This window comes from Balaenoptera ricei, chromosome 16 (assembly GCF_028023285.1).
Source record: "Balaenoptera ricei isolate mBalRic1 chromosome 16, mBalRic1.hap2, whole genome shotgun sequence".
NCBI lineage: Eukaryota > Metazoa > Chordata > Mammalia > Artiodactyla > Balaenopteridae > Balaenoptera > Balaenoptera ricei.
The window spans coordinates 111,706,639-111,731,738 of NC_082654.1; the positions used below are offsets into that span (position 1 = coordinate 111,706,639).

At 40.9% G+C, this 25,100-nt stretch overlaps 1 protein-coding gene across 4 annotated transcripts in view; it reads right to left on the reverse strand.

Annotated features, from left to right (window-relative positions):
- ERO1B (endoplasmic reticulum oxidoreductase 1 beta) overlaps positions 1-24,688 on the reverse strand; it is a 65,516-nt gene extending 40,828 nt beyond the window's left edge. For all 4 annotated transcript variants that reach the window (XM_059899559.1, XM_059899558.1, XM_059899556.1 and 1 more), the window contains exons 1-3: positions 24,371-24,688; positions 11,044-11,163; positions 3,337-3,420 (exon numbers count right to left, since the gene is read on the reverse strand). In XM_059899559.1, coding sequence (XP_059755542.1) covers positions 3,337-3,420; positions 11,044-11,163; positions 24,371-24,472 — 306 coding nt within the window. In that variant the 5' untranslated portion in view covers positions 24,473-24,688. The remainder of the gene's footprint in view (positions 1-3,336; positions 3,421-11,043; positions 11,164-24,370) is intronic.
- Positions 24,689-25,100: the final 412 nt, after the last annotated feature.

A 25,100-nucleotide genomic window follows, 5' to 3' on the forward strand; every position in this document is an offset into this window, starting at 1 on the left:
TGCAGTAACTTGACTTAAGCAAATCTTAATACAGGCTATTGAGAAATATGGGGATAGGCACCACACATGATCATCATGAATAACATAAAAATCACAAAAAAGAATTATTAAAAGTAATGATAGGGGACTTCCCTAGTGGTCCAATAGTTAAGAATCCGCCTTGCAATGCAGAGGACGCCGGTTCGATCCCTGGTCAGGGAACTAAGATCCCACATGCCACAGAGCAACTAAGCCTGCGCGCCACAGCTACTGAGCCTGCGCTCTAGAGCCCGCAAGCCACAGCTACTGAGCCTGCGTGCCCCAACTAAGACCCGACGCAGCCAATAAATATTTTTTAAAAAGTAATGATAAATGTAAACGTAATAACTAAAATCAAACATGAAATAAACCTTGTTGTTGCCACTAACAATATGAAGCAATCTGCAAATTACAAAATTAAGTGAGCCTCAGGATTACATTAGACTTCAAGTTACAGAATGCAAATTGTAACTCTGTATCATGACAAGTTTGGGTTCAATGTGAAACGCCTACTGAATTTTCCCCAGAGAGAGAAATACAAATATCCTCACATTAGTTGAAAGAACCAACATAAAGGGATAGTTTTTATCTCTGGAAAGAAAGGAAAGAGAATGACACTGGGAAGGGGACAGAAATTTTTAAATACATATATTAGATTTCTTATGTTGGGGATTTACATGCAAATAAACACCTTCATTTATTCTTATTAGAAATTTAAGACTACAGAGGATAATCCACTGTAGACAATAAATAACTGATTATTTTAACATAAAAACAACTTAGAAACACATATTGTGCAAAACCAAGTAACTCTCACAACTGAGCAATAAAAAGGCAACTCAATTTAAAAATGGGCAAAGGATTTGAATAGACATTTTTCTGACGAATATATACAAATGGCCAATAAACACCTGAAAAGATGCTTGATACCAGGGAAATGCAAATCAAAACCAAAATGAGATGCCATTTGTAAGCATGGCTACAATAAAAGACAAGACAGTATAAGTGTTGACAAGTATGTAGAGAAACTGGAACCATCATACATACATTGCTAGAGGCAATGTAAAATTGTACAGCACAATGGTAAGAGTTTGGCAGTTCCTCAAGAGTTAAAGTTACTATATGATCTAGCAATTTCACTCCAAAGTATACTTGAGAATTGAAAACATATGTCCACACAAATATTTGTGCCTGGTTATTTATTCATTATTCATAGTAGCCAAAAAGTGGAAACAACCCAAATGTCCATCAACTGATGGATAAACAAGATGAGGTATAGCCATACAATGGAATATTATTCAGCAATAGAATGAAGTACTGATACATGCTACAACATGGATGGACCTTCAAGACATTATGCTAAGCAAAAGAAGCCAGTCACAAATGATCATATATTGTATGATTTTATTCACATGAAGTGTCCATAATAGGCAAATTCGTAGAGACAGAGAGTGGATTAGTGGTTTCCAGCAGGAGGGAGTAGGAAACAGGGTGACCGCTAATGGGCAGGGGTTTCTTTTTGGGGTGATGAAAATGCATTACAACTAGATAGTAGTGATTGTTGCACAATTCTGTAATATACTAAAACTCACTGTGCACTTTAGAATGAGTGAATTTTATGGTATGTGAATTATGTCTCAATAAAGCTGTTATTAAAAAACATAATGATGGTAACGATATATATTGACATAAACATACAATAAATAAAGAAAAAGCTCTCACAGTAGAATGCCAACTAATAAATGTAGAAGAAATGGAATCAGAAAATCACTATTTGACAACCACCATATAAATAATTAATTCAGGCAAGAATCATCAATGGATGCTAAAACTTATGATGGCAAAAATATGATAAAAGATGGGATATTTTCATAGTCTCAAAAAATTTTCCCACTTTACCATGAAGAAGTATGGCAAACATCACCATAACCACATGATCAAGATGACATCATGTGTCTCCTGATATGGCATTGAGAAGGACAGATCACTTCTATGGTGCACCTGCCCAAAGTGCATGACCTTAATCTAATAATTAGGAAAGACCAGGAAATCCCCAAATAAGGGGGATTCTACAAAATAACTGGTGTATTTTAAGGAAGGGAGGGAGGAAAAAAGGAAGGAAGGGCGGGAGGGAGTTCATTAAAGTCAAGACAACAAAAGACAAAGAAATACTGAGGGACTCTTCCAGGTTAAAAGAAGACTAAAGAGACGTGACATCCAAATGCAAGGCACGATTCTGGATCAGAAAGTTTGTTGCTGCTGCTGCTACTCTGAAAGCACCTTATTAAGTCAACTGGCGATGTGTGCTTAAGGTCTACAGAGTAGACTTTGGTATTGCAGAAATGTTAATTTCCCGATTTTGCTAATTATGCTGTGGTTAATAATCTTGTTTTTAAAGAAACACACACTGGAGTATTTAGGGGTAAAAGATCATCATGTTGGTTACATACCTAAATGGTTCAAAAAATAATAATATTAATATATACATATAGAGGGAATAATAAAACAAACTTGATAAACATTAACATTTGGGGAATCTGGATAAAAAGTATATGGGAATCGTTTGTACTATTCTTGCAACTTTTCTGTACGTCTGAAATAATTTCAAACTAAAAACTGAAAACATTTTATTCTTAAAGGAAAACATAAATAATTTTTTTAAAAATTTTCTGTTTAGAAACGATATTGGTTCAGATGTTTTTTTCCTGTTTTTAAAGGCAAAAAACTAGACTTACTGGTTAGGTAAGAAAAGCAAAAAGTAAAATGGAAATAACTAATTACTGTTGAAGAGGAATATAGTTAATTATGCTAGATGTCAAAAAACAAAGTCTAAAATGTAGCATTCCCTTACTAATAAGTACAGTCCTTTTCCCCCACCCAATGTAACAAGACCAAGGGAAGATCTAACTCCAAGCCTTGAATTTCCCAAGTTTTTGCACTCTAATTCCCACTCTAAATTTGAAACTTAAGGTCCAGTAGCATTTTCTTTGCCCATGAAACAAGATGCAGATTTAATAAAGCATGAAATAAGAGCCAACTGCAGATCCAGTCCTAGAACAAGCCTCCATTTTAGAATCAGACTACATTTCCACATCCAGTCACCAACACCACTGGATAAAAGACTGTCTTCAAACCCATTTTGGTGGCAAGTACAGAATAAATCTTCTGTAATCTGGTTAAAAAGAAGAGAGCTGAGGCCATATGAATTGGATGACAAGTCCAAATGCTTTGACATTAGCCTAAAATGCACAGTTCGTGCTTATCTAAAAGTCTAAGAGAAAGCATTTCTTTTCTCAATTTTTAAAAAATTGATTTTACCTCTGGACAAGGCTCTACATGACAGTCTTTTATTGAACAATGGCCATCTTCTGCCCAGAAAGGACACGGTCGCTTCAGGTTGACCTCGAGAGAAAGAATGAATGAGCGTTAGTCAGTGTGTGTCACAGTCCTGCGGTGCTAAGTATCACTCCGCTGGGCTCCAGGGACCCAGTGGTGAAGGAAAAGCATCCTATCCTGAGGCATCTATATAGCTCAGAAGTGAAAATGACTGAAGTTTTCCAGACATCCCAGGTATAATACTTATTTTTAAAAATAAATGGCTGCTATTAGTCCTCTGACACTTCAAAAAGGAATAAAGTCCAAGCACACTGCTCATCTGCAGAGCCTGGAAAGCATTTCGGGACACGCTAATGTCTCCCAGCTCTTACCATCACCTCACTGACTGAGTTCTCCCAGGCACCCACTCACTTAACAGATGTGCCCTGAGCACCCACTATGCATCAGGCACTGTGTAGGCTCTAGGGGAAAAAGAGGCAGAAAAAGCGCTTTTCCCCTGCAACTTACAGTTTCCTGGAGGGAACAGGAATTATATATTTGCATGCTGATTTAATTACAAATTGTGGCAAGTGCTACAAACGAAAATCCAGAGTTCTGTGATGGAAAATAACAGGGCTGGTGGATGCAGGTCTCTGAGGAGGTAGTGTTTTAGCTGGCGGAAGCGTGTGTGTGGAAAGGTGACAAGGCGCTGACTTAGTTTAGCTGACTTTTAGTGGGGAAGGCGGAGAGTGACAGGGAATGAGGGTAGAGATAGACAAGATCATGCAGGACATTTCACCATGCTACAAACTCTGGATTTTCATATTCTAAACCTAACAGGAAGACGGTAATTCAATAGGACATCCACATGCATTGCCCAAGCCAAAAATCAAAGTTTTATTCTTGTTTCCTCCTTTTCATCCCCTGCAAACAATTCATTACTTGCTTCTCACCACCTCTTCTGTTGCCACCTGCCCCTGCCCCGACTACTGCGAGTCTCCCTACTCCTACCACCATCTATTCTCTACACAGTAGCCATAATCATCTCTTTGAAACACAACTCAGAGCATACCAATCCCTGCTCAAAACCATCCCGTGGCTTCCTCTCACCTTTAGAGTAAATCCACAGGCACTCCATCACCTGGTCTCCTGCCCACCTGTCTGACCTATCTCCTCCCAAAGTCCTCCAGGCACAATGGCCTTGCTGGGGACACAACAAGCTCCTCCCTGTCTCAGGGCCTTTACGGTGGCTGTTCTCTGTGCCTGTGCTGGTGGCTCCTCCAGGTCTTTTATGGCTCGATCCCCTCACCTCCTCCAGGGCTCTCTCAAATATCACCTCAGCAGAGAGACCTTTCTGACCAGACTCTCTCAAGTAGTGCTCGATACGCACCCCACACGCTGTTTTACATGCTTTTATAGCACTTATCACTACTTGAATATTATTTATTGTCTGCACCCCTGACTGCAAGGATGGGGATTTTGCCTGATTCATTATTTTATCCCAGTGCCCAGCACACGTAATAGACACCTCAGTAAACACATGCTAGGTGAAGTAATAATAACCACATTACAAGGAAGAGGCAAAAACAGGTATAGACTGGCAACCTGAGGAGAGAGTGGTCAACTGTGCCTATAGGGTCTCAGGAAGGCCTCCTTGGTAACACGTAAAACGGGTATGACTACAAGTTTCCTAGAGGAAGAGATTTCTAGGCACAGGGATCCGGATGTCTGAAGGCAAAGAAGCTTAAGATCGCCTGGCACGCTTGGGAATTGCAGGTTCCCCTGAGCTCCTGGCTTGTAAATCCACCTCCTCCCTGGTATCTCCACAGGACACACACAGGCACCTCAAACTTATTATCACCTCCCAAACTGTGCTCTACCCTCTAGTAATTCTTGCCATCTCAGTAAACAGCAACTCCATTATTCTAGTTCTTCAGGCCAAAATCATGGCATCATCCTTGACTCTTCTCTTTCTCACCCCACATACAATACCTCTGAAAATCAGCTCAGTTCAAAATCCAATTCAATGGCTGAGAACGCCTTCCGTGGGCTGGTTCCCTAGTTTCCTGCCCCTTCTGTTGTTCCTCAAATACATGAGGCACACCATGGTCTCGGGGCCTTTGCTCTTGCTGTTCCCTCTGCCTAGAATGTTCTTTCTCCAGATATCCACAAGGCTTGCTTTCTCATTCCCTTTAGGTCTTCCTCAAATGCCACCTTCTCGGTTTGCTGAAGTTGCTAAACTTTAGGCTACTTTGTTATGTAGCAATAGATAACTAATACACAGTGTTAAGGAGTGGGTTGTGATAGACGCTGCAACACACTACTCAGGTCACCCTTCAGGAAGGAAAGGCTCTTACCCCAGCCCTGGAAACACTGCAGGCATTCAACTTCAGCTAAAGAGAGCCACTTTGTCCAAGGTGGTGCCACCCCTTCCTACAATGCCCTTCATTCAATGACTGGTGTAAGGATATAAAGGCCTAGACATCCCCCTGAAGTAGGGACAGCTCGGGGGGGTTATCCCATCTTAAGAACTATCCCCCAAAGGGTCACCTGAGGTTTCTCTGAGGCTGCATCACAGCTTTACTTCTCCCTTTGCCCAGTCCTGATGTCCTCCCTTCCTTTTCCTTCCCTATGCTGTTGGTTCCTAATTAAGAGTTGTCCCTAATTAACCTCTTGGACACTAATCACTGTCTCAGAGTCAGCTTCCCAGGGAACTTAACCTGTGACAACTTGTCCGGCTCCAGAAAAAACTACTTGTAGGGCTTCCCTGGTGGCGCAGCGGTTGAGAATCTGCCTGCCAATGCAGGGGACACGGGTTCGAGCCCTGGTCTGGGAAGATCCCACAGGCCACGGAGCAACTGGGCCCGTGAGCCACAATTACTGAGCCTGCGCGTCTGGAGCCTGTGCTCCGCAACAAGAGAGGTCGCGACAGTGAGAGGCCCGCGCACCGCGATGAAGAGTGGCCCCTGCTTGCTGCAACTGGAGAAAGCCCTCGAACAGAAACGAAGACTCTACACAGCCATAAATAAATAAATAAATAAATAAATTAAAAAAAAAAAAAAGAAGAGTAAAGAATACTGAATTTATTTAAAAAAAAAAACTACTTGTATTTTTATTGGGATCACATTAAATTTATATATTAACTTGGGGGAGAATTAACATCTTTATGCTACAAAAGACATCTGTCCATTTGTTCGAGCCTAGTTTTATGTCTTTCAGGAGTGTTTTGAAGCGTTCTTCCTTTAGATTTTGCACATTTCTTGATACATTTATTCCTATATATTTTATCTTTTTTTGCTAATGTAAATGGGGATTTCTTCTCCATATCTTCTAACTTGTTATTGTTTGTATTTATGCAGATATTGATTTTTCAATATTAAATTTATAATCTGCTATCTTAATGCATTTTTTATTATTTGTGTTCATTTAATAATTTAGAGTTTTCTAGGTCTACTTCGTCATTTATAAATGGAGATAGCCTTATTTATTCTTTTAAAATTTTTATGCCTCTAGTTGTTTTTTCTTGTTTGACTATACTGGCCAATATGGTCCAACAGTAAAGGAGATAGTAGGTATCCCCTCCTCATGGTTCCTGACCTAAGGGAGAATTGCTCTAGTGTTTCCCCAGAAGTAAGGTGCTGGCAGTGCTGATGTTAGGGTTGAAATTATCATGTTAAGGAAGTATCCCTCATTCTTACTTTGTCAACGTTTTAAAAAAATCAGGAATGTGTACTGAATCTTGTTGAAGACCTAAAAGCCTCATCTTTACATTCTGGGAATGAAATCCACTTGGTCATGATATATACATTTTATTTTTGGTAACATGCTCAAAACTTAGGCATCATCTTTGAGTTCACTTTTACCCTCACACCTTACATTCAATTCATCAGAAGAGCTTGTTGTGTTACCTTTCATATATGGCACTAATTCGATCATTTTTCACCTTCTCCAACTCTACTAGCCTATTCCAAATCCATATCATCTTTCAGCTGGACTACTGCAATAGCCTTGGAAATGCTTTCTCTGTTTCCTGCCTCACACCCATACAGTCTCTTTTGTACAAATTCCTCCAATAGCTTCTTATCACACTTTGGCTCCAACAGCCTTACTGTGGTTAAAAAAAAACACAAAAACTACAGGGCCTTATTAAGTCATTGTTTAATTCTCAAATTTTGATTTAAATGCTTAGATGAAAGCATAGGGTTTTTTTTGTTTGTTTGTTTGTTTTTGGCCACCCCAAGTGGCTTGCGGGATCTTAGTTCCCCGACCAGGGGAAACCCAGCCCTTGGCAGGGACAGCGTGGAGTCCCAGCCACTGGACCACCAGGGAATTCCCTTTTTTTTTTTTTTTTTTAATCTGGCCCCTACCTACCTCTCCAACTCTCCCTCTCATTCACCTTCCTCCAGCTATACTGGTCTTCAAACACTCTGCGCCTTCATACCTGCAGTTCAACTCCCCTTCCCTGGAATGTTCTTTCTCTAGATCTTGTCATGGTTGACTCTTTCACATTAGGTAGATCTTTGCTCAACTGGCACAGCAAGAATGCCTTCCTTTCCTGACCACCTTCTTTAAAATAGTGCTACCTACCTTCCCCATTCCCATTATCCTCTATCTCCAACTTTATTTTTCCCCATGTAATTTCCTATGATTATAAAGTAAATGCTATTTTATTGTTTACTTGTTTGTCTGTCTCCCTAATCATATAAAAAGTTTCATAAGGTGAGAGGCTTTGTTTTATTCACTATTGTATCCACAGCACCTAGAATACACTCTGTTACAAAGTAATTATTCGATAAATACTTGGCAAATAAAGAAATGTAACGGATAGAAGAGAGAAAATATAAATACAAGCTACAGCAGCCAAGTGACCAGTTGACAAAGGTAGACTGTTACTTCTACCTGTATTTCCTTGCTTGCTGAATCATGTGTGTTTAAAATTAACCTCTTCTCTTAGCTTTCCTCTTCCACCACTAACGTACTCTACGTCAAATTTCCGTTTTTTTTTTTTTTTTTTTTAATTCATAGGTTGACAGAACTGCAAGAAGAGTAGATAGCACCCACATATCCTAGACTTGAAGCTAACTGGATTAAGTAGATCATTGCATTACCCTCCTTTGGGAAAGGGTATGAATATATTCCGGTTACATACACAGTAATTTCATTACATTGGTTGGAACATTTTTTAAATTGCATGTATGACAATGAATTGTATGTTGGCTAGCCAAGGACCACACTGTTATTTTTGCCTACTCAACTTTCATTTTTCCTCCTTCTGTAACATCCCCTAACTTCCCTTGGAGAAACAATATGCAAATGCAAACAGGACTATTAACCAAATTGTCCTTTGGTCAAGTGGTGGGGTTATATGACCCTGCCTAGACCAATTTAGACCCTCTCTCCCAGAAATCTGACTCTTGTGTAATATTAAAATATGGGAAAATGGTTAATTTGATCCAAAATTTTGGCGGTATCATGAAGAGAATGGCCATTAGTTCCTGCTACAATTTCTGTCTTTTCTGAAATATGCTTCTTCAGCTTATCTTTCAATTTTGTGAGCTGCTCCACACCTTTTCTTAATAAAACTTCTGTTTTGTTTGTAAGCCAACAAAAGTACCCTACCTTAGGATACCTAAACCATTGTTTATTCTTTGGAAAATGTGGATAATGTTGACCTAACAGGCTTTCAGTGTAAAGATTCAATGAAATATTCATTCATTTATTCAAATATTTGAGTGCCTACTATTGACCAGACCTATGGGGATACAGAAACAGAAGATATAATCCCAAAAGGGAGGAGTGAAAGAGTGAGGGCCATGACATAGAGTGGACATGTGATCTGGACGTTCTGTGAAGGGATGGTCTTTGATAGAACGAACACTTCCTTCACTGTATTAGACTGAACCATATGAAACTGGCAACATTCAACCATTCTGACCTCTAAAAGCAACAATTTCAAATGGTTAAGCCTAGCAGTAGAAAGGAAGCAAGAGAAAGCAGTTACAAATGCAGACAGACTTATAGACATAGGAGTGGGAATTTGAAGAAGCTATTCAAACCTGTGTTGTTTGTATGTAAAATGTCTAGAATGTTAGACAATAGTTTGCTTAGGTATAGATTTCTTTTTGAAATAAGTTTATGGAAACTGTATTCCTAAAGGATTTTGTATAGAGGAGAAACATTCACTTTTTTGTATTTTCTTGTTGCTGATGGGAAAAGGGGATGGGTTCCCAAATCTTTAGGTCTTGACTTTGTTATCTTTCTGCACAACTTACACTATTTGGGAAGTTTTATTTTTTAACCTTCAAAAATATTTAAAGGACTGGGGACTTCCCTGGTGGCGCAGTGGTTAAGAATCCACCTGCCAATGCAGGGGACGTGGATTTGATCCCTGGTCTGGGAAGATCCCACATGCCGAGGAGCAACTAAGCCCATGCACCACAACTACTGAGCCTGTGCTCTAGAGCGCGTGAGCCACAACTACTGAGCCCGAGTGCCGCAACTAGTGAAGCCCATGCGCCTAGAGCCCGTGCTCTGAAGAGAGAAGCCACTGCAATAAGAAGCCTGTGCACCGCAACGAAGAGTAGCCCCTGCTTGCAGCAACTAGAGAAAGCCCGCGCACAGCAACGAAGACCCAACACGGCCAAAAATAAATACCTAAATAAATGTATAAAAAAATATTTAAAGGACTAAGATAACCATACAGTAACAGGATAAAAAAGGAAATCATGCTTACTTTTTAAAATAAACTAAAAATGAAAATCAAAGAAATTATAAACCCAACCAAATACTGAGAGCAAGAACACAACAGCAGCTTTTAAACCACTGTTCTTTTGAATTTGTGTTATTGCTACTGCCTTTAAACTACCGTTGGTTATTTTGAAATGGTCTAGAGTGGACTATTGTTAGACTTCAGAACCAATGCTGCAGTCTTACTACGGATTGTGTTCTGCTTCTGTCCTCAGGCTGCTTTGCCACCTGTCACAGTGAGCTACCCAACAAATGCTGCTGTGGAACCGTGTACCACTCACAACGACAGCACACAACAACGCCATCAGCACAACTCAGAGCCTGGGTAGGTGTGTCTAGATGACAGAACCTAAGTTACAAGGGAGGCTGATAAAATAAGTACTGGGCATTTTCAACTTCTGTAGAGGAAGGGGTCTCTGCCTCAAAACCCAAATTGAACAATGAGAAATTCCCCAAACACAGGAAGGGAGTTCAGATTCTTAGGGTTCAAAAAGACTAATAGGTTTTCACTGCAATACTTAATACATTCCAATGATAAAGGGTACACACAGAGCGCTGAGAAGAATAGAAATGGGGCTTCCCTGGTGGCGCAGTGGTTAGGAATCTGCCTGCCAATGCAGGGGACACGGGTTCGAGCCCTGGTCTGGGAAGATCCCACGTGCCGCGGAGCAACTGGGCCCGTGCGCCACAACTACTGAGCCTGCGCGTCTGGAGCCTGTGCAACAGGAGAGGCCGCGACAGTGAGAGGCCCGCGCACCGCGATGAAGAGTGGCCCCCGCTCGCCGCAACTGGAGAAAGCCCTTGCACAGAAACGAAGACCCAACACAGCCAAAAATAAATAAATTAATTAATTAAAAAAAAAAAAGAATAGAAATGGGTTTCCAAAAGAGTCGCAAGAGTCGCACCTGTAGAGAGCTATGTAAAAATCTTTAGTACCAATGGAATCTGAAATTATAACCATACCTTGTAATAACGGAAATAGTCTCGTTCTTGCAGCTTTTTTATTTTGGGGAAGATTTTGAAGGTGTTGAAGTTATCGATGCTATCAACATCACACAAGCAGTCATCCAGGACACCGGTGACCTAGGGGGAAACATGTATATAATTGAAAAGATGTAAACTACTGATGTTTCAATCTTAACAAATCTGTACTATTACATAAAAAGACAAATTATGCATTCAACTTAGCTAGTATTTGCTGATTAAGATATATAACATTTAAAGCAGTCACTTTTTTACAATGGTCAATTAAACAAAAAGCAATACAAGGATTAGATATACCCATTCTGAAGAACTAAACATTCTTGTTCAGCAATCAAAAAGAAAGCTATTGAATGCTTTCTCCCTTGACTAAACATATATAAAATCCAAATAGTCATTGGAATGCTAAGGCAACTTCTTCCAAGATTAACCTAGAAATCACAGGCTGTAATAATATTGCTGTAGTAACTCTGTCTTTCTTTTAGACTGCCATTTATGGAACACTTACGTGACAGGCATGATGCTAAGACCACTACATATGTTAACTCATTTATTCTTTAAATACCCCAAGAAATGGTATCATTATCCTCATTTTACATGTAAGGAAATTAAGGCTTAGCAAGGTTAAAATAATTTTTCCAAAGTAGACATGAGACTTCAGTCGCAAGTCTATTGCACTTTAAAATCTATACTTTTATCCACTACTCAAAGTATACATTAATCGAAGAAGAGAAATTGATATTTACAAAGTGAGTTCAGAGTCTAAAAATTCCATAAAACATTCTTCAGCTAAATTTAAAACTGGGACTCATTAACATGCACAACTTGGATGAATCTTTATGGAATTAAGCTGAGCGAAAAAGCGCCAATCCCAAAAGGTTACATACCATATGATTTCATTCATATAACATTTTTTTAATAACTTTATTTTATTTTATTTATTTTATTTTTGGCTGCGTTGTGTCTTCGTTGCCACGCACGGGTTTCCTCTAGTTGCGGTGAGTGGGGGCTACTCTTCGTTGCGGTGCGCAGGCTTCTCATTGCGGTGGCTTCTCTTGTCGCGGAGCATGGGCTCTAGGCACGCGGGCTCAGTAGTTGTGGCTCGCGGGCTCTAGAGTGCAGGCTCAGTAGTTGTGGCGCACGGGCTTAATTGCTCCGTGGCATGTGGATCTTCCCAGACCAGGGCTCGAATCGATGTCCCCTGCATTGGCAGGAAGATTCTTAACCACTGAGCCATCAGGGAAGCCTGATACAACATTTTTGAAGTGACAAAAGTTTAGAAATGGAGAACAGCTCACTGGTTGCCAGCGCTTAGGGACTGGAGTAGGGGATGGGAGCTTGATGGGGGGAGTAGGGTAGGAAGGAGGTAGGTGTGGTTATAAAAGGGCAACAGAAAGGATCCTTGCAGTGATGAAATTTTTCAGTATCTTGACTGGTGGTGGACACACAAACCTATACATGTGAAAAAAGAGTACAGAACTAATCCATAGGTACACAAATGAAACAAGTAAAACAGATACACATGACTGTATCAATGTCAATGTCCTATTTATAATATTATACTGTATGTTTACAAAATGTTACCGTTGGAAAAAACTAGATAAAGGGTAAATGACATTTTTACGTATTATTTCTCACAACTGCATGGAACCTACAATTACCGCAATTAAAATTAAAATTTAAAAACAAAAATGGGACTCAGCCTGTTAAAGGTTATTCATGTGATCCACAGGAGGAATATATGCAAAGAACGATCAAAAAATGGAAACTTCGCAGTTGTTTCTGTCTCACGCTTTTTCCCTAGGAGTATAAATGTGTCGCCAAACTCCTTACAACATAAAGAGTTAGAGCTGTATTATCTTGAGATAAAGAAAAGGAATCATTATCAAGAATTGTGGCTCTGAAGTTCTATTATGCTTTGCTATCCCACTTACTAAGATTCTGTCACTAACTCCACCAAATTTCATTCCATTGCTCTGAGCTTACTGCTTACAAAACTTCAAATTCTAGGCCCCTAAATAATAAAAGGGGGGAAAAGAGGAAACAAAATACACACCAAAAATCTTTCTAGGCTTTAAAAATATTTTACCCACTGACTGCTCATTCTTACAAATTCTTCTTAAATTGTTAACTTTTAGTTAGTAAACCACAGTATTTTTATTTCCTTTCCCATGTTAGGGAAGTTTTCGACTATAATCTCTTCAAATATTTTCACTGGTCCTTTCTCTCTCTCTTCTCCTTCTGAGACCCCTATAATGCGAATGTTGTTGCGTTTAATGTTGTCCCAGAGGTCTCTTAGGCTGTCTTCATTTCTTTTCATTCTTTTTTCTTTAGTCTGTTCCGCAGCAGTGAATTCCATCATTCTGTCTTCCAGGTCACTTATCCGTTCTTCTGCCTCAGTTATTCTGCTATTGATTCCTTCTAGTGTAGTTTTCATTTCAGTTATTGTATTGGTCATCTCTGTTTGTTTGTTCTTTAATTCTTCTAGGTCTTTGTTAATCATTTCTTGCATCTTCTCAATCTTTGCCTCCATTCTTATTCCAAGGTCCTGGATCATCTTCACTATCATTATTCTGAATTCTTTTTCTGGAAGGTTGCCTATCTCCACTTCATTTAGTTGTTTTTCTGGGTTTTTTTCTTGTTCCTTCATCTGGTACATAGCCCTCTGCCTTTTCATCTTCTCTATCTTTCTGTAACTGTGGTTTTTGGTCCACAGGCTGCAGGATTATAGTTTTTCTTGCTTCTGTTGTCTGCCCTCTGGTGGTTGAGGCTATCTAAGAGGCTTGATGGGAGGCTCTGGTGGTGGGTAGAGCTGACTGTTGCTGTGGTGGTCAGAGCTCAGTAAAGCCTTAATCCACTTGACTGTTGATGGGTGGGGCTGGGTTCCCTCCCTGTTGCTGTGGCGGTCAGAGCTCAGTAAAACCTTAATCCACTTGACTGTTGATGGGTGGGGCTGGGTTCCCTCCCTGTTGGCTGTTTTGCCTGAGGCAACCCAACACTGGAGCCTACCCGTGCTCTTTGGTGGGGTTAATGGCAGACTCTGGGAGGGCTCACGCCAAGGAGAACTTCCCAGAACCTCTGCTGCCAGTGTCCTTATCCCCACGGTGAAACAGAGCCACCACTCGCCTCTGCAGGAGACCCCCCAACACCAGCAGGTAGGTCTGGTTCAGTCTCCCCCTGGCTCACTGCTCCTTCCCCTGGGTCCTGATGCACACATTACTTTGTGTGTGCCCTCCAAGAGTGGGGTCTCTGTTTCCCCCAGTCCCGTCAAAGTCCTGCAATCCAATTCCCACTAGGCTTCAAAGTCTGATTCTCTAGGAATTCCTCCTCCCGTTGCCTGACCCCCAGGTTGGGAAGCCTGACGTGGGGCTCAGAACCTTTACTCCAGTGGGTGGACTTCTGTGGTATAAGTGTTCGCCAGTCTGTGAGTCACCCACCCAGCAGTTACGGGGTTTGATTTTACTCTGCTTGCGCCCCTCCTACCGTCTCACTGTGGCTTCTCCTCTGTCCTTGGACGTGGGGTATCCTCCTTGGTGAAGTCCAGGGTCTTCCTGTCAATGATGGTCCAGCAGTCAGTTGTGATTCTGGTGCTCTCGCAAGAGGGAGTGACAGCACGTCCTTCTACTCCGCCATCTTGGTTAAATCTCCACAGTATTTTTAAATATGTTAATTGTGTAGGGGTTGGAGGAAGGCATACAAAATTACCGTGAACTTATTTCCAACTCTTAAAGGCTACTACTAAGACAAACACTGTATATAACCAAATTTTTAAAAATAGAAATTAGAAAAGAAGAAGAAATAAAAGGCACCCAAGTTGGAGAGGAAGAAGTAAAACTTCCACTATTTGCAGATGATATGATATAATACACAGAAAATCCTAAAGAATTTTAGACTAAACACTGTTAGAATAAACAAGTTCCAGGATACAAAATCAATACACAAAAATCATGTGTAGTGCTTCCATACACTAATAACAAACTATCAGAAAGAGAAATTAAGAAACAATTCATTCACCATTGCAACAAAAAGAATAAAATAACACCTAGGAAAAAAATTTAACCAAGAGGTGAAAGTCCTAGAAACTATAATATATTGATGAAAAATATTAAAGACGACACAATAAATGGAAGGCTATTCCATACTCATGGATTAGAAGAATATTGTTAAAATGTCCATAGTACTCTAAGCAGTATAAAGGTTCAATACAATCCCTATCAAAATTCCAGCAGCATTTTTCACAGAAATAGAACAAACAGTCCTAAAAATTTGTGTGGAGTCATAAAAGACCCAGAACAGCCAAAGCAATCTTGAGAAAAAACAAAGCTGGAGGCATCATATGCCCCAATTTCAAACTAAATTACAAACCTAGAAAAACAAAAACACACAAAACAGAATAAAAGCCCAGAAAGAAACCCATAAATATATGGTCAATTAATTTATGACAACGGAGCCAATAATACACAATGGGGAAAGGATAGTCTCTTCAATAAACAGTGGTGGGAAAACCAGACATACAGCCACATGCGCAAGAATGAAAAGTGGGCCATTATCTTACAGCATACACAAAAATTAACTCAAGTGGATCAAAGACTTGAACATAAGATCTGACACCATAAAACTCCTAGAAGAAAACACAAGTGTTAAGCTCCTTGACATCAGTCTTAGTGATGATTTTTTGGATTTGACACCAAAAGCAAAGGCAACAAAAGTAAAAACAAACTAGTGGGACTACATCAAACGAAAAAGCTTCTGCACAGCAAAGCAAAACCACTAACAAAATGAAAAGACAACCTATGGAATGGAAGAAAATATTTGCAAATCATATGCAGTAAGGGGTTAATATCCAAAATATATAAAGAACTCACACAACTCAACAGCAAAAAATAATCTGATTAAAATATGAGCAGAGAATCTGAACAGACCTTTTTCCAAAGAAGACATATGGATGGCCAACAGGTACACGAAAAGGTGCTCAATATCACCAATCATCAGGGAAATGAAAATCAAAACCACCATGAGATATCACATCACACCTGTCAGCATGGCTATTATTAAAAAAGACAAGAAGTAACAAGTGTTGGCGAGGATGTGGAGAAAAGAAAACCCTTGGGCACTGTTGGTGGGAATGTAAATTGGTGCAGCCACTGTGGAGAACAGTATGGAGGGCCCAGAAAAAAATTAAAAATAGAACTACCACATGATCCAGCAATTTCACTTCTTGGTATTTAACTGAAGAAAACAAATATACTAACCTGAAAAGATATATGTAGCTCCACGTTCACTGCAGCATTATTTACAATAACCAAGTACTGAAGCGACCCAAGTATTCATTGATGGATGAATAAAAAAATGTGGTATATATATATACAATATATCCAGTCATGAAAAAGAATAAAATCTGGCCATTTGCAACATGGATGGAACTTGAGGACATAATGCATACTGAACTAAGTGAGAGAGAGAAAGATAAATACCATACAGTCTCACTTACATGTGGAGTCTAAACAAAACACAACAACAAAAAACAAAAAGAAATCTAAGCGCATGCATACAGAGAACAGATTAGTGCTGTCAGAGGTGCTGGGATAGGAGGTTCAGTGAAATGTGGGAAGGGGGTTAAAAAGTATAAGCTTTCAGCTATAAAGTCATGGGGATGTAATGTACAGCATGGTGACTACAGTTAATAAGACTGTATTATATATTTGAAACTTCCTAAGAAAGTAAATCTTAAAAGTTTTCATCACAAGAAAAAAATTTCTAATAATGTATGGTGATGGATGTTAACTAGACTTATTCTGGTGATCATTTCACAATATTTAGAGATACCAAATCATTATGTTGTACATCTAACATTGATACAATATTATATGTCAATCATATCTAAATAAAATTTATAAATAAATAGAAATTGAATACCACCAGTATCTTTGAAGTCCCTTTTTAATTATATCCATCTCCCTCCTCTTAGAGGTAAAAATTTTACTTTTGTTTATTTCTTTTCTTTATAATTTCATCACATATGAAGTATCCCTAAACAATGTACTTAGGTTATCCTTTCCTGTTTTTGAATTTTAACATGAACGTAATCTAATGTGTGAATTCTTCCGTGATGTGCTTCTTTTGCTAACATTTTACTTTGGCATTTATCCAAAATGATGAATTTTATAGTAGCTCATTTATTTTCACTGCTGTAAATGTTACATTATCTGAAAATATCACAATTTATTTGTTCTATTGTTGATCTATTATATACAGTAAGCAGAGATGGCCCCCCAAAGATGTCCATGCTCTAATTTCTGAAACCTGTGACTATGTTAAAAGGGACTCAGCAGATGTGATTAAGTCAAGGAATTTAAGATGGTGCAATTACACTGGATTATTCAGGTGGAACCAATACAAAGTTCTTTATAAGAGGGAGACAGGAATGTCAGAGTCAGAGGAAGACTGGAAGATTCTACACTGCTGGCTTTGAAGATGGAGGAAGAGGCCACAAGCCAAGGAACACAGCAGCTTCTAGAAGCTTGGAAAAGGCAAGGAACAGTTCTCCCCTAGAGAAAGGGAGAAAGAATGCAGCCTTGTTCACACCTTTAACACACCTTTAAGACCAATTTTCAGACTTCTGGCCATAGAACCATAAGATAATAACTTTGTGTTATCTTAAGCCACCGAGTTTGTAGATTTGTTACAGCAGCAATAGGAAACTAATACAATCCATATTTAGGTTATTTCCAGAATCAGCTAAAGAACAATGTATACAAACATTTTTGTACATATCTCCTGATATATGTATGTGTGTAAGACTTCCTCCAGGTTATATGCTTAGGAGTAGAATTACTAGAAGTACATGTTCAGTTTTACTAGGGAATGACAGGCTTATTTCCAAAACAGTTGTACCAGTTTACAACCCTACCAACAGCAGATGGGAGTTACTGTTGAATCATACCCTCACCAATATTTTATATTAATCTGTGCTTTCATTTTTGCCAATCTAGTAAGCATGAAAGGGTCTCTGATTTTTTTTTTGCACTAATGAGGTACAAAGTTCTAATGTTTTATAAAACATTTGTATTTCTTGTGTAAAATGTCTGTTTGTATCTTTTGTCCATTTTTCTATTGGGTTGTCTTTTTTATATTGACATGCAGTAAAAATACTGCTTTTTCCCTATTCTATTTTAACCTTCTGGAACTCCAGTCATCATATGAGACCTTCTTACTCTATTATTCACGTCTCTTAAGCTCTCTTAAACATTTACCATCCTGTTATCTTTCTGGGCTTCATTATGAAAAACTTATTTGCACTTCTCTTCCATTCATTTATTCATTTATCCAACATATTTATTGAGAGCCTAACATAAGCCCTGCACTGTTCTAATTACTGGGAATGTAATATTAGAAGAAAGAGAATTCTCATAGAAGAGAAAAAAAAAGGAATGACCAAAGTATAGAGTCTGTCAGATAGTAATGAAGTGATACGGAGGAAAACCAGAGAATTGAGACAGGTGTTACAGAATCGGGGCTGCTAAATTTTTAAAGAGGGATAATTATAGAAGGTCCAACTGAAATTTCAGCAAAACTTAAAGAGGGGAAGGAGCAAACCATACTTTTTTTGGGGGGGTGAGGGGGGGCAGGAGAGGAAGAAGCATTCCAGGCATTGGGAATACTAAATACAAAGGCCCTGAGGCAGTAAGCTTGCCCAACGGCTCAGAGAAACAATAAGGAAGACTATGTAGTAGGTAAAAGGAGAATTAGAGGACCTTTATTAAGATTTTGGCTTTTCTGAGTCTGGTGTTTTCTCACACCAACCAATTCTCCACCTCTCCAACATTAACTGCGTGCCCAATTCAATTCTGATACCACACGGAATTAGAGCAGACCCCAAAGAGTAAGGGTGTAGACACACAGGACTGCCCCAACTTAAGATACCAGCCCCAAGCCACCTGTACTGGCTGACTGGTTATAGAGAGGGGTTCCCACAACTTCCTTCTCAGGTTTGATAATTTGCTAGAATGGCCTAGAGAACTCAGGAAAAGACTTTACTTACTTTTACTGGTTTACCGCAAAGGGTACAACTCAGAAACAGCCAAACGGAAGAGATGCACAGGGCAAGAGAGAACAGCCAAACGGAAGAGATACTGATTGGGGTATGGGTGGAGGGGGCAACGTGCAGAAGTTCCGTGCCTCTGCGCTACCCTCCCAGCAAGCCTATGCGTTCATCAACCTGGGAGCTCATCGAATCTCACTGTTCTAAGAGTTTTTACAGAGCTCAATCTACAGCACCCCTCACCGGAACCTGGAGGTCAGTGGGTAGGGCCGAAAGTTCCAATCCTCTAAGCACTTGGCCTTTCTGCACCAGGCTCATCCTGAAGCTCTCTAGGGGTTCCCACCTAAGTCACCTCATTAGCATAAACTCAGCTACAACTGAAAGGGGCACCCCTATTTCTCAGGAAATTCCAAGGCTTTTAGGAGCTTCGTGCCAGGAATAGGGGACAAAGAGCAAGCATGTTTCTGTATCACACCACACTGAGTGAAGCAGGAAGCCACTGGAAGAGTTTCAAGCAGAGGCTAAAAGGAACACGGAGTACAAGGCGAGGATGAAGGGTTTCTCTTTTGTATTGTACGGTCAGGGAAGGCGACAATTTAGGTAAGTGGACATGGCAGACAAGGTGACACTGTAGCAGAAACCTAAGAAAGTGAGTGAGTGAACCACATGAATACATGAGAAGAGTGCTAGCTAGGCAGAGGAAACTGCTAGTCCAAGAGTCTCAATGCAAGAACACATTTCCCGTGTTTGAGGAACAGCAGGGACGTCAGCTTGGCTGCAGCAAAGGTTTAAGGGGGAGCAGACTGTGGGAAGAACAGATTTGAGAGGGAAAAGAAATCAGGAATTTGGTTCCTGATACATCAAGTTTGTGATACCTATTAATTATCCAAGTGGAGAGGCTGAAAAGGTACTTGGATGTATGGATCTAGAGCCGAGAATCCTAGTCTGGAGATTCTGAGAGTCAGTTATATAGATGGTATTTAAAACCAAGAGATTAAATGAGATGACAAAGGTGGACAGACGAAAGAGTACAAGATTTGAACCCTGAGGTTCAACCGATTAGCGGTCAGGGACAGAGGAGGGACAAGCAAAGGATTCTAAGAAAGACTGGCCTGCAGAAAGACAGGAAAGAAATCAGAAAAGTATACTCTCCTGGAAACCAAAAAAAGAAAAATAAAAAACCAAAAAACGTATTTCAAGGACAGTGAGTGGTGAGCTGTGAAAAAAATCTGCTGATAGTTTTTAAATCTTAGCTTTCCCAAAACTACTGGCTTTAGTAGCAAAGAAGACATTAGTGACCTTGACAAGAGCAGTTTTGGAGAAGTGGTAGAGCCAAAAGTCAGGCTGGAATGGGCTGAATGATCGGAATAGGAAAGATAAAGATAACTCTTTTGAGGAGTTTTTCTATAGAGGGGAATTTTTCTATAGAAAAATTGAGCAGAGCCAGAAGAGATGGGTGGGTCAAGAGAGAAATTTAAAATAGTAGAATTAACAGCATGTTTTACGATGACAGTAACTGTCCATTAGAGAAGGAAAAATCAATGATCCAGGAGAGAAAGGGAAGATTTGCTCGAGCCATGTCCTTGAATTGGAAAGAAGGAATGGGACTAAAATAAAAGTAGAGGGATTGACCTTTGATAAGAGCACAAAGGGTTCATCCATGGTAATCTACAGGAAGTCAAAATATGTGTGTCAGAGACTAGTAGGTGGACAGATGTGGATTCTTCTGATTACTCCAAGTTTTTTAGTGAAGTATGAAGCTAAAAGTGAGGGTGGAAAAGGAGGTGTTGGAGAGTAAAGTAGAAAGAAAAGGACATAAAATGGTTGTCTGATGCAATAATCATTGTTTTCTGCTGGGTATAATCAGCTATTTAATCCATCCATTGATTTCTTAATTTCATTTCTAGAACTTCTACTTCATTATGTTTTAATCTTTTGGGTAATTCTTTAAAATTTCTTGTTCCTTTTCATACTTTCAAGTCTTTTTATTTAAACACATTAAACACAGTGATTTTAAATTATGTCTGATATTTTCAAAATCTAAGGTCATTACAGGTCTATTTCTATAATCTATATTTCTAATATCTCATTCATGGTGCCTTTGTGTGTTTTGTGATTTTTGACTATTAGCTTATTCTTCCTGACACTTTATCTTCAAGAATTCTTTAGGGCCTGGGTTGAAAATAAATCCATCCAGAGGGAATGGATATTTGCTTTTACCAGTAAACTGGGAGCGTACCAACCTGAGGCTGCTACAAATTAAATTTCCCACTTAAAGCTTTTCCCAGCACAGGTGGCATGAATTTGCCCTGTAGAAGGGCTGGCTCATGGTTACAAATTTTCAAGGCAGTTTTTTTTCCCCCTTCCCCTAGCAAGTTTCTTCACTTTCCCCTTACTTGTGGTGGGTTTCACTTCTCATTTACCCTTGTTATTGAAGATGTAGCTCTGTGGAGCCCAAGCTTTATGGTGGGGCCTCCTTTTATTTCCCTCTCTTTGGGCAGACACAGGCTTTATTTGTTCACTCCACTCCATGTAGTTGTTAAAGCAGAAGCTCAAGGTGTTCAGAGTTTGGGGGAGGTCCTCAAGGTAATGGGACTGAAGCAGCACTGTTTGAGTCTCAAGGTTCTGGCTTTCCATCTTGGGGGGCGGGGCGGCTTTATGTATTCCTTGATTTCCTGCCACCTCAGAAATGCATTTTAAAAAATTTAAAAATATATCTGACTGAAGTTATTTCTTTACAGGAAGATTAACTTGTTATATCACTTGTATGCACTATGTTTTTAGTTCCTATGTTTTGCCATACTACAGAGCACATTTACATTTCATTTATAAAACATGGAGTATGTGATGTACAAATGCCTATCATTTCATGTGCTTAAAAATAATTTTATGCTTTTAATGTAAGGAGATAACATTCAATATATTCATCTCCTTAACTTCTTGTGAATAGAAGTACTTTTCAAAAAAATCTAATTCTTCCCTTTATTCTTCACCGTTTTCTTCCAATTTAGTGTATGAAAGAGAAGAGAAAGAACTGGCTTGGTTCCATCTTTTTATTTTCCTGGGTCTCCCCCTGCTCTATTTCTATACCGCAAAGAAGCAAGCTCACTGAGATGCACTGTATAAACCAGAAAGAAGCCTACTGGGGCTCCAGTCTAATCTTTTTCACTTACTTAACAAGTGTGATATTTATCATGTAAGCTCTCTGAACGTCAGCTACCTCAATCAGCCCACAGATACGTCAAATAAAATGAGATAATGTATTTTTAAACATGTTACAGATTAAAGTACTATCTAAAATATGATCCAACACTACATTAGAAAGTACCACTGGAAACAAAAACCATATATATTCATTTTTGAGGACTGCTTGGTACAATGCTACCTTGAATATGCACAAATCTTTAACTATTGAACTATATATATTCATTTGGACATAATGAAATTTAAATTACATATATTCACTTGGATATAATAAAATTTAAAGTACACATGGAATTATAAAGCATTAATACACATAATTAGTGATAGGAACCTAAAACGAAGCTTCTACATTGGTGATAAAGTATACAATTAATATATGCTATATAAAGAGAAAATGAGAAAAATCAAAAATTTAAAAAATAGCTAAATGTAAATTCTACTCAAAAAGAAACGGCCCACTAATAACTAGAAAATAATTTTGCCAAAGACAATTCGGAAAATATACTTTTCCTAAGTCTGGTAGATATGCCCAGATTGCCACTATCTATTTCAGTGTTTCCAAATGGGGTTAAAAGATAGTTACAAGGGTAACTGCATTAGTTACTTGCAAGGCTGGTTTAAAATGCTGATTCCTGGTTCACATCCAGATCCCTTAAGTCAGAACATCTGGTAACGGACCCAGAGAATCTGCACTTTTAATATCTCCCCCTCCCCACCCAAACTAAAAGTCTGCCCCTTTTATTTTTATCAAATCATTCATTTAAAAAATATTCAGGGACTTCCCTGGCGGTCCAGTAGTTAAGACCTCACCTTCCAGTGCAGGGGGTGCGGGTTCAATCCCTGGTCGGGGAGCTAAGATCCCACATGCCTCGCAGCCAAAAAACCAAAACATAAAACAGAAGCACCATTGTAAGAAATTCAATAAAGACTTAAAAAATGGTCCACATCCAAAAAAAAAAAAAAATCTTTAAAAAAAACTTCAAACAGGAACAGAAACTGAATATTCGGGCATTCCGGGATTCAGAACACCATAACGCTATGAAAAACAGTGTCTGAATAAAAAGTGAGAAAAACATGTTTACACGGTTACCCTCAGTTATCTTCAATTTTACTTAACAATCAGCATTAATTGCTTCAATCGACGTCTCCCCTCATTATCGGGCCACCTGAGACAACTTTTTGTGTTTTTTTGCTTTTAGTAGTTTTGCCACTTTGGAGCAGGTGCAGGCAAGAGAGCACCTGGCAGTAGTCTATTCAAATTCTCCTGTATGAAAAAGAAGCAAACACCTTTCTTAAGGCAAAAGGCTCTGGGAAGCTAACCCTCTGATTTCCAGCATACTGAGAACCCTTCCGTAAGATACGCCTCACAAAGACGACCCCCAAACCCTAATTTACCAGCCAGCACCTCACTGCTGATGGAGCCACAAGGTCAGACACAGACCCCCAGTCTCGTACTTGGGCTCACCTGGCGATGCCACTTAGGAGACAGAGTACAAGCTGGGTAAAAATACGGCGGTCCTGAGCGAGGGAAGATGCGAGGGGCTCTCTAGTCCGAAAGTCGAGGAAGTTAAGTCTCGTCCCCCTCGCGATCCACACGGCTGTTGCAGGGCCGCGGGGTCTGTCACCTCCTCTCCATCTGCCCGCCGCCCCCCTGAGCTCGCCGCGGGGAGGGATTCCCCATTTCTCTGCGTGCTCTCTTCCCTTAACAGCCGCGGAGGTTTTCATTCCCGTCCCATCTCCCGCCACACTCTCAGCCGCTTAAACATCAGAAAGATAGAAACGAAAACACCTCCGGGGACCGTCACCATCTTCCTCTTTCTCCTGCCATGACCCCAGGAGTGTCGCCATCCCCGCACGCCGCGAGCGGCTCGCAGGCGTTTCCTGGGCTCAATGATCACGGTTTCAACCCCCCTCCCCGCACCCCACCCCCATCTTTTCCGCTCGCCAGAAACCACGCCGGGCTCCGGCCGCGGCCCTCCCGCGCCTCAGCCGCGGCCCGGTCGCCGCCGCTGCCGCCGCCGGCTTTTGGCCGGGGGTCCCCGCGCCGGCATCACTCGGGCTCACCTGGGCCTCGACGACGCTCGGGAGGAAGCTCAGGGTGACCAGCAGCTGCACCGCGGCCGCCGCCCCCTGCCCTGCGCCGGCCCGCCGGACCCCCCGGCTCATGCTGACCTCTCCCCTCGCAGCTGCCGGCCGGGCCCCTCGGGGCCGGAGAACGGCGGGCGGCCCGGGCGACGACCCAAGCGGACGACTCCCGGCGGCCAAGAGACTCCAGGGTCAGAAGTCTGCACGCCCGTCCGGAGGCTGGGGACGCTCTGCCTGGCGCCCAGCAACTGTGAACGAGGCTGGCGAGCCGAGTGGCCCCGACTTCATCCCCCAGGCGGCCCCGCCCCCGGCCTCCCCTGCGCCCGGCCACGCCCCCTCCGACCGCGAGGCCTTGTGGGAGTTGTGGTCCCACGCGGCCGGGAGGGCGCCTCAGGCCGGAAGGCGGGGCCGGCGGCAGGGGAACCCGGGAACTACAGCTGCGGAGACCGCTCCGCCTCCCCGGGGCCTCGGGCTCCAAGGCGACCAATGACGGGGGACCACGCGGGCCTCCAAAACAAGAGGCGGTGCGAGCCGGTGGGATGGAGCGCCCTACCCCGCAGCCGGCCGCAGGCCGCGCCCCTTCCCTTGGCAGTTGCTCCTGGAAACGGGGCGAAGGGGGTCCCTCCCTGTGTCATCGCTCGTTGACACCGCGCGGCCGCGAGGCTCCAGGATTCGCCCAGGATCTACGCAAATGAGAAACACCAGCTCT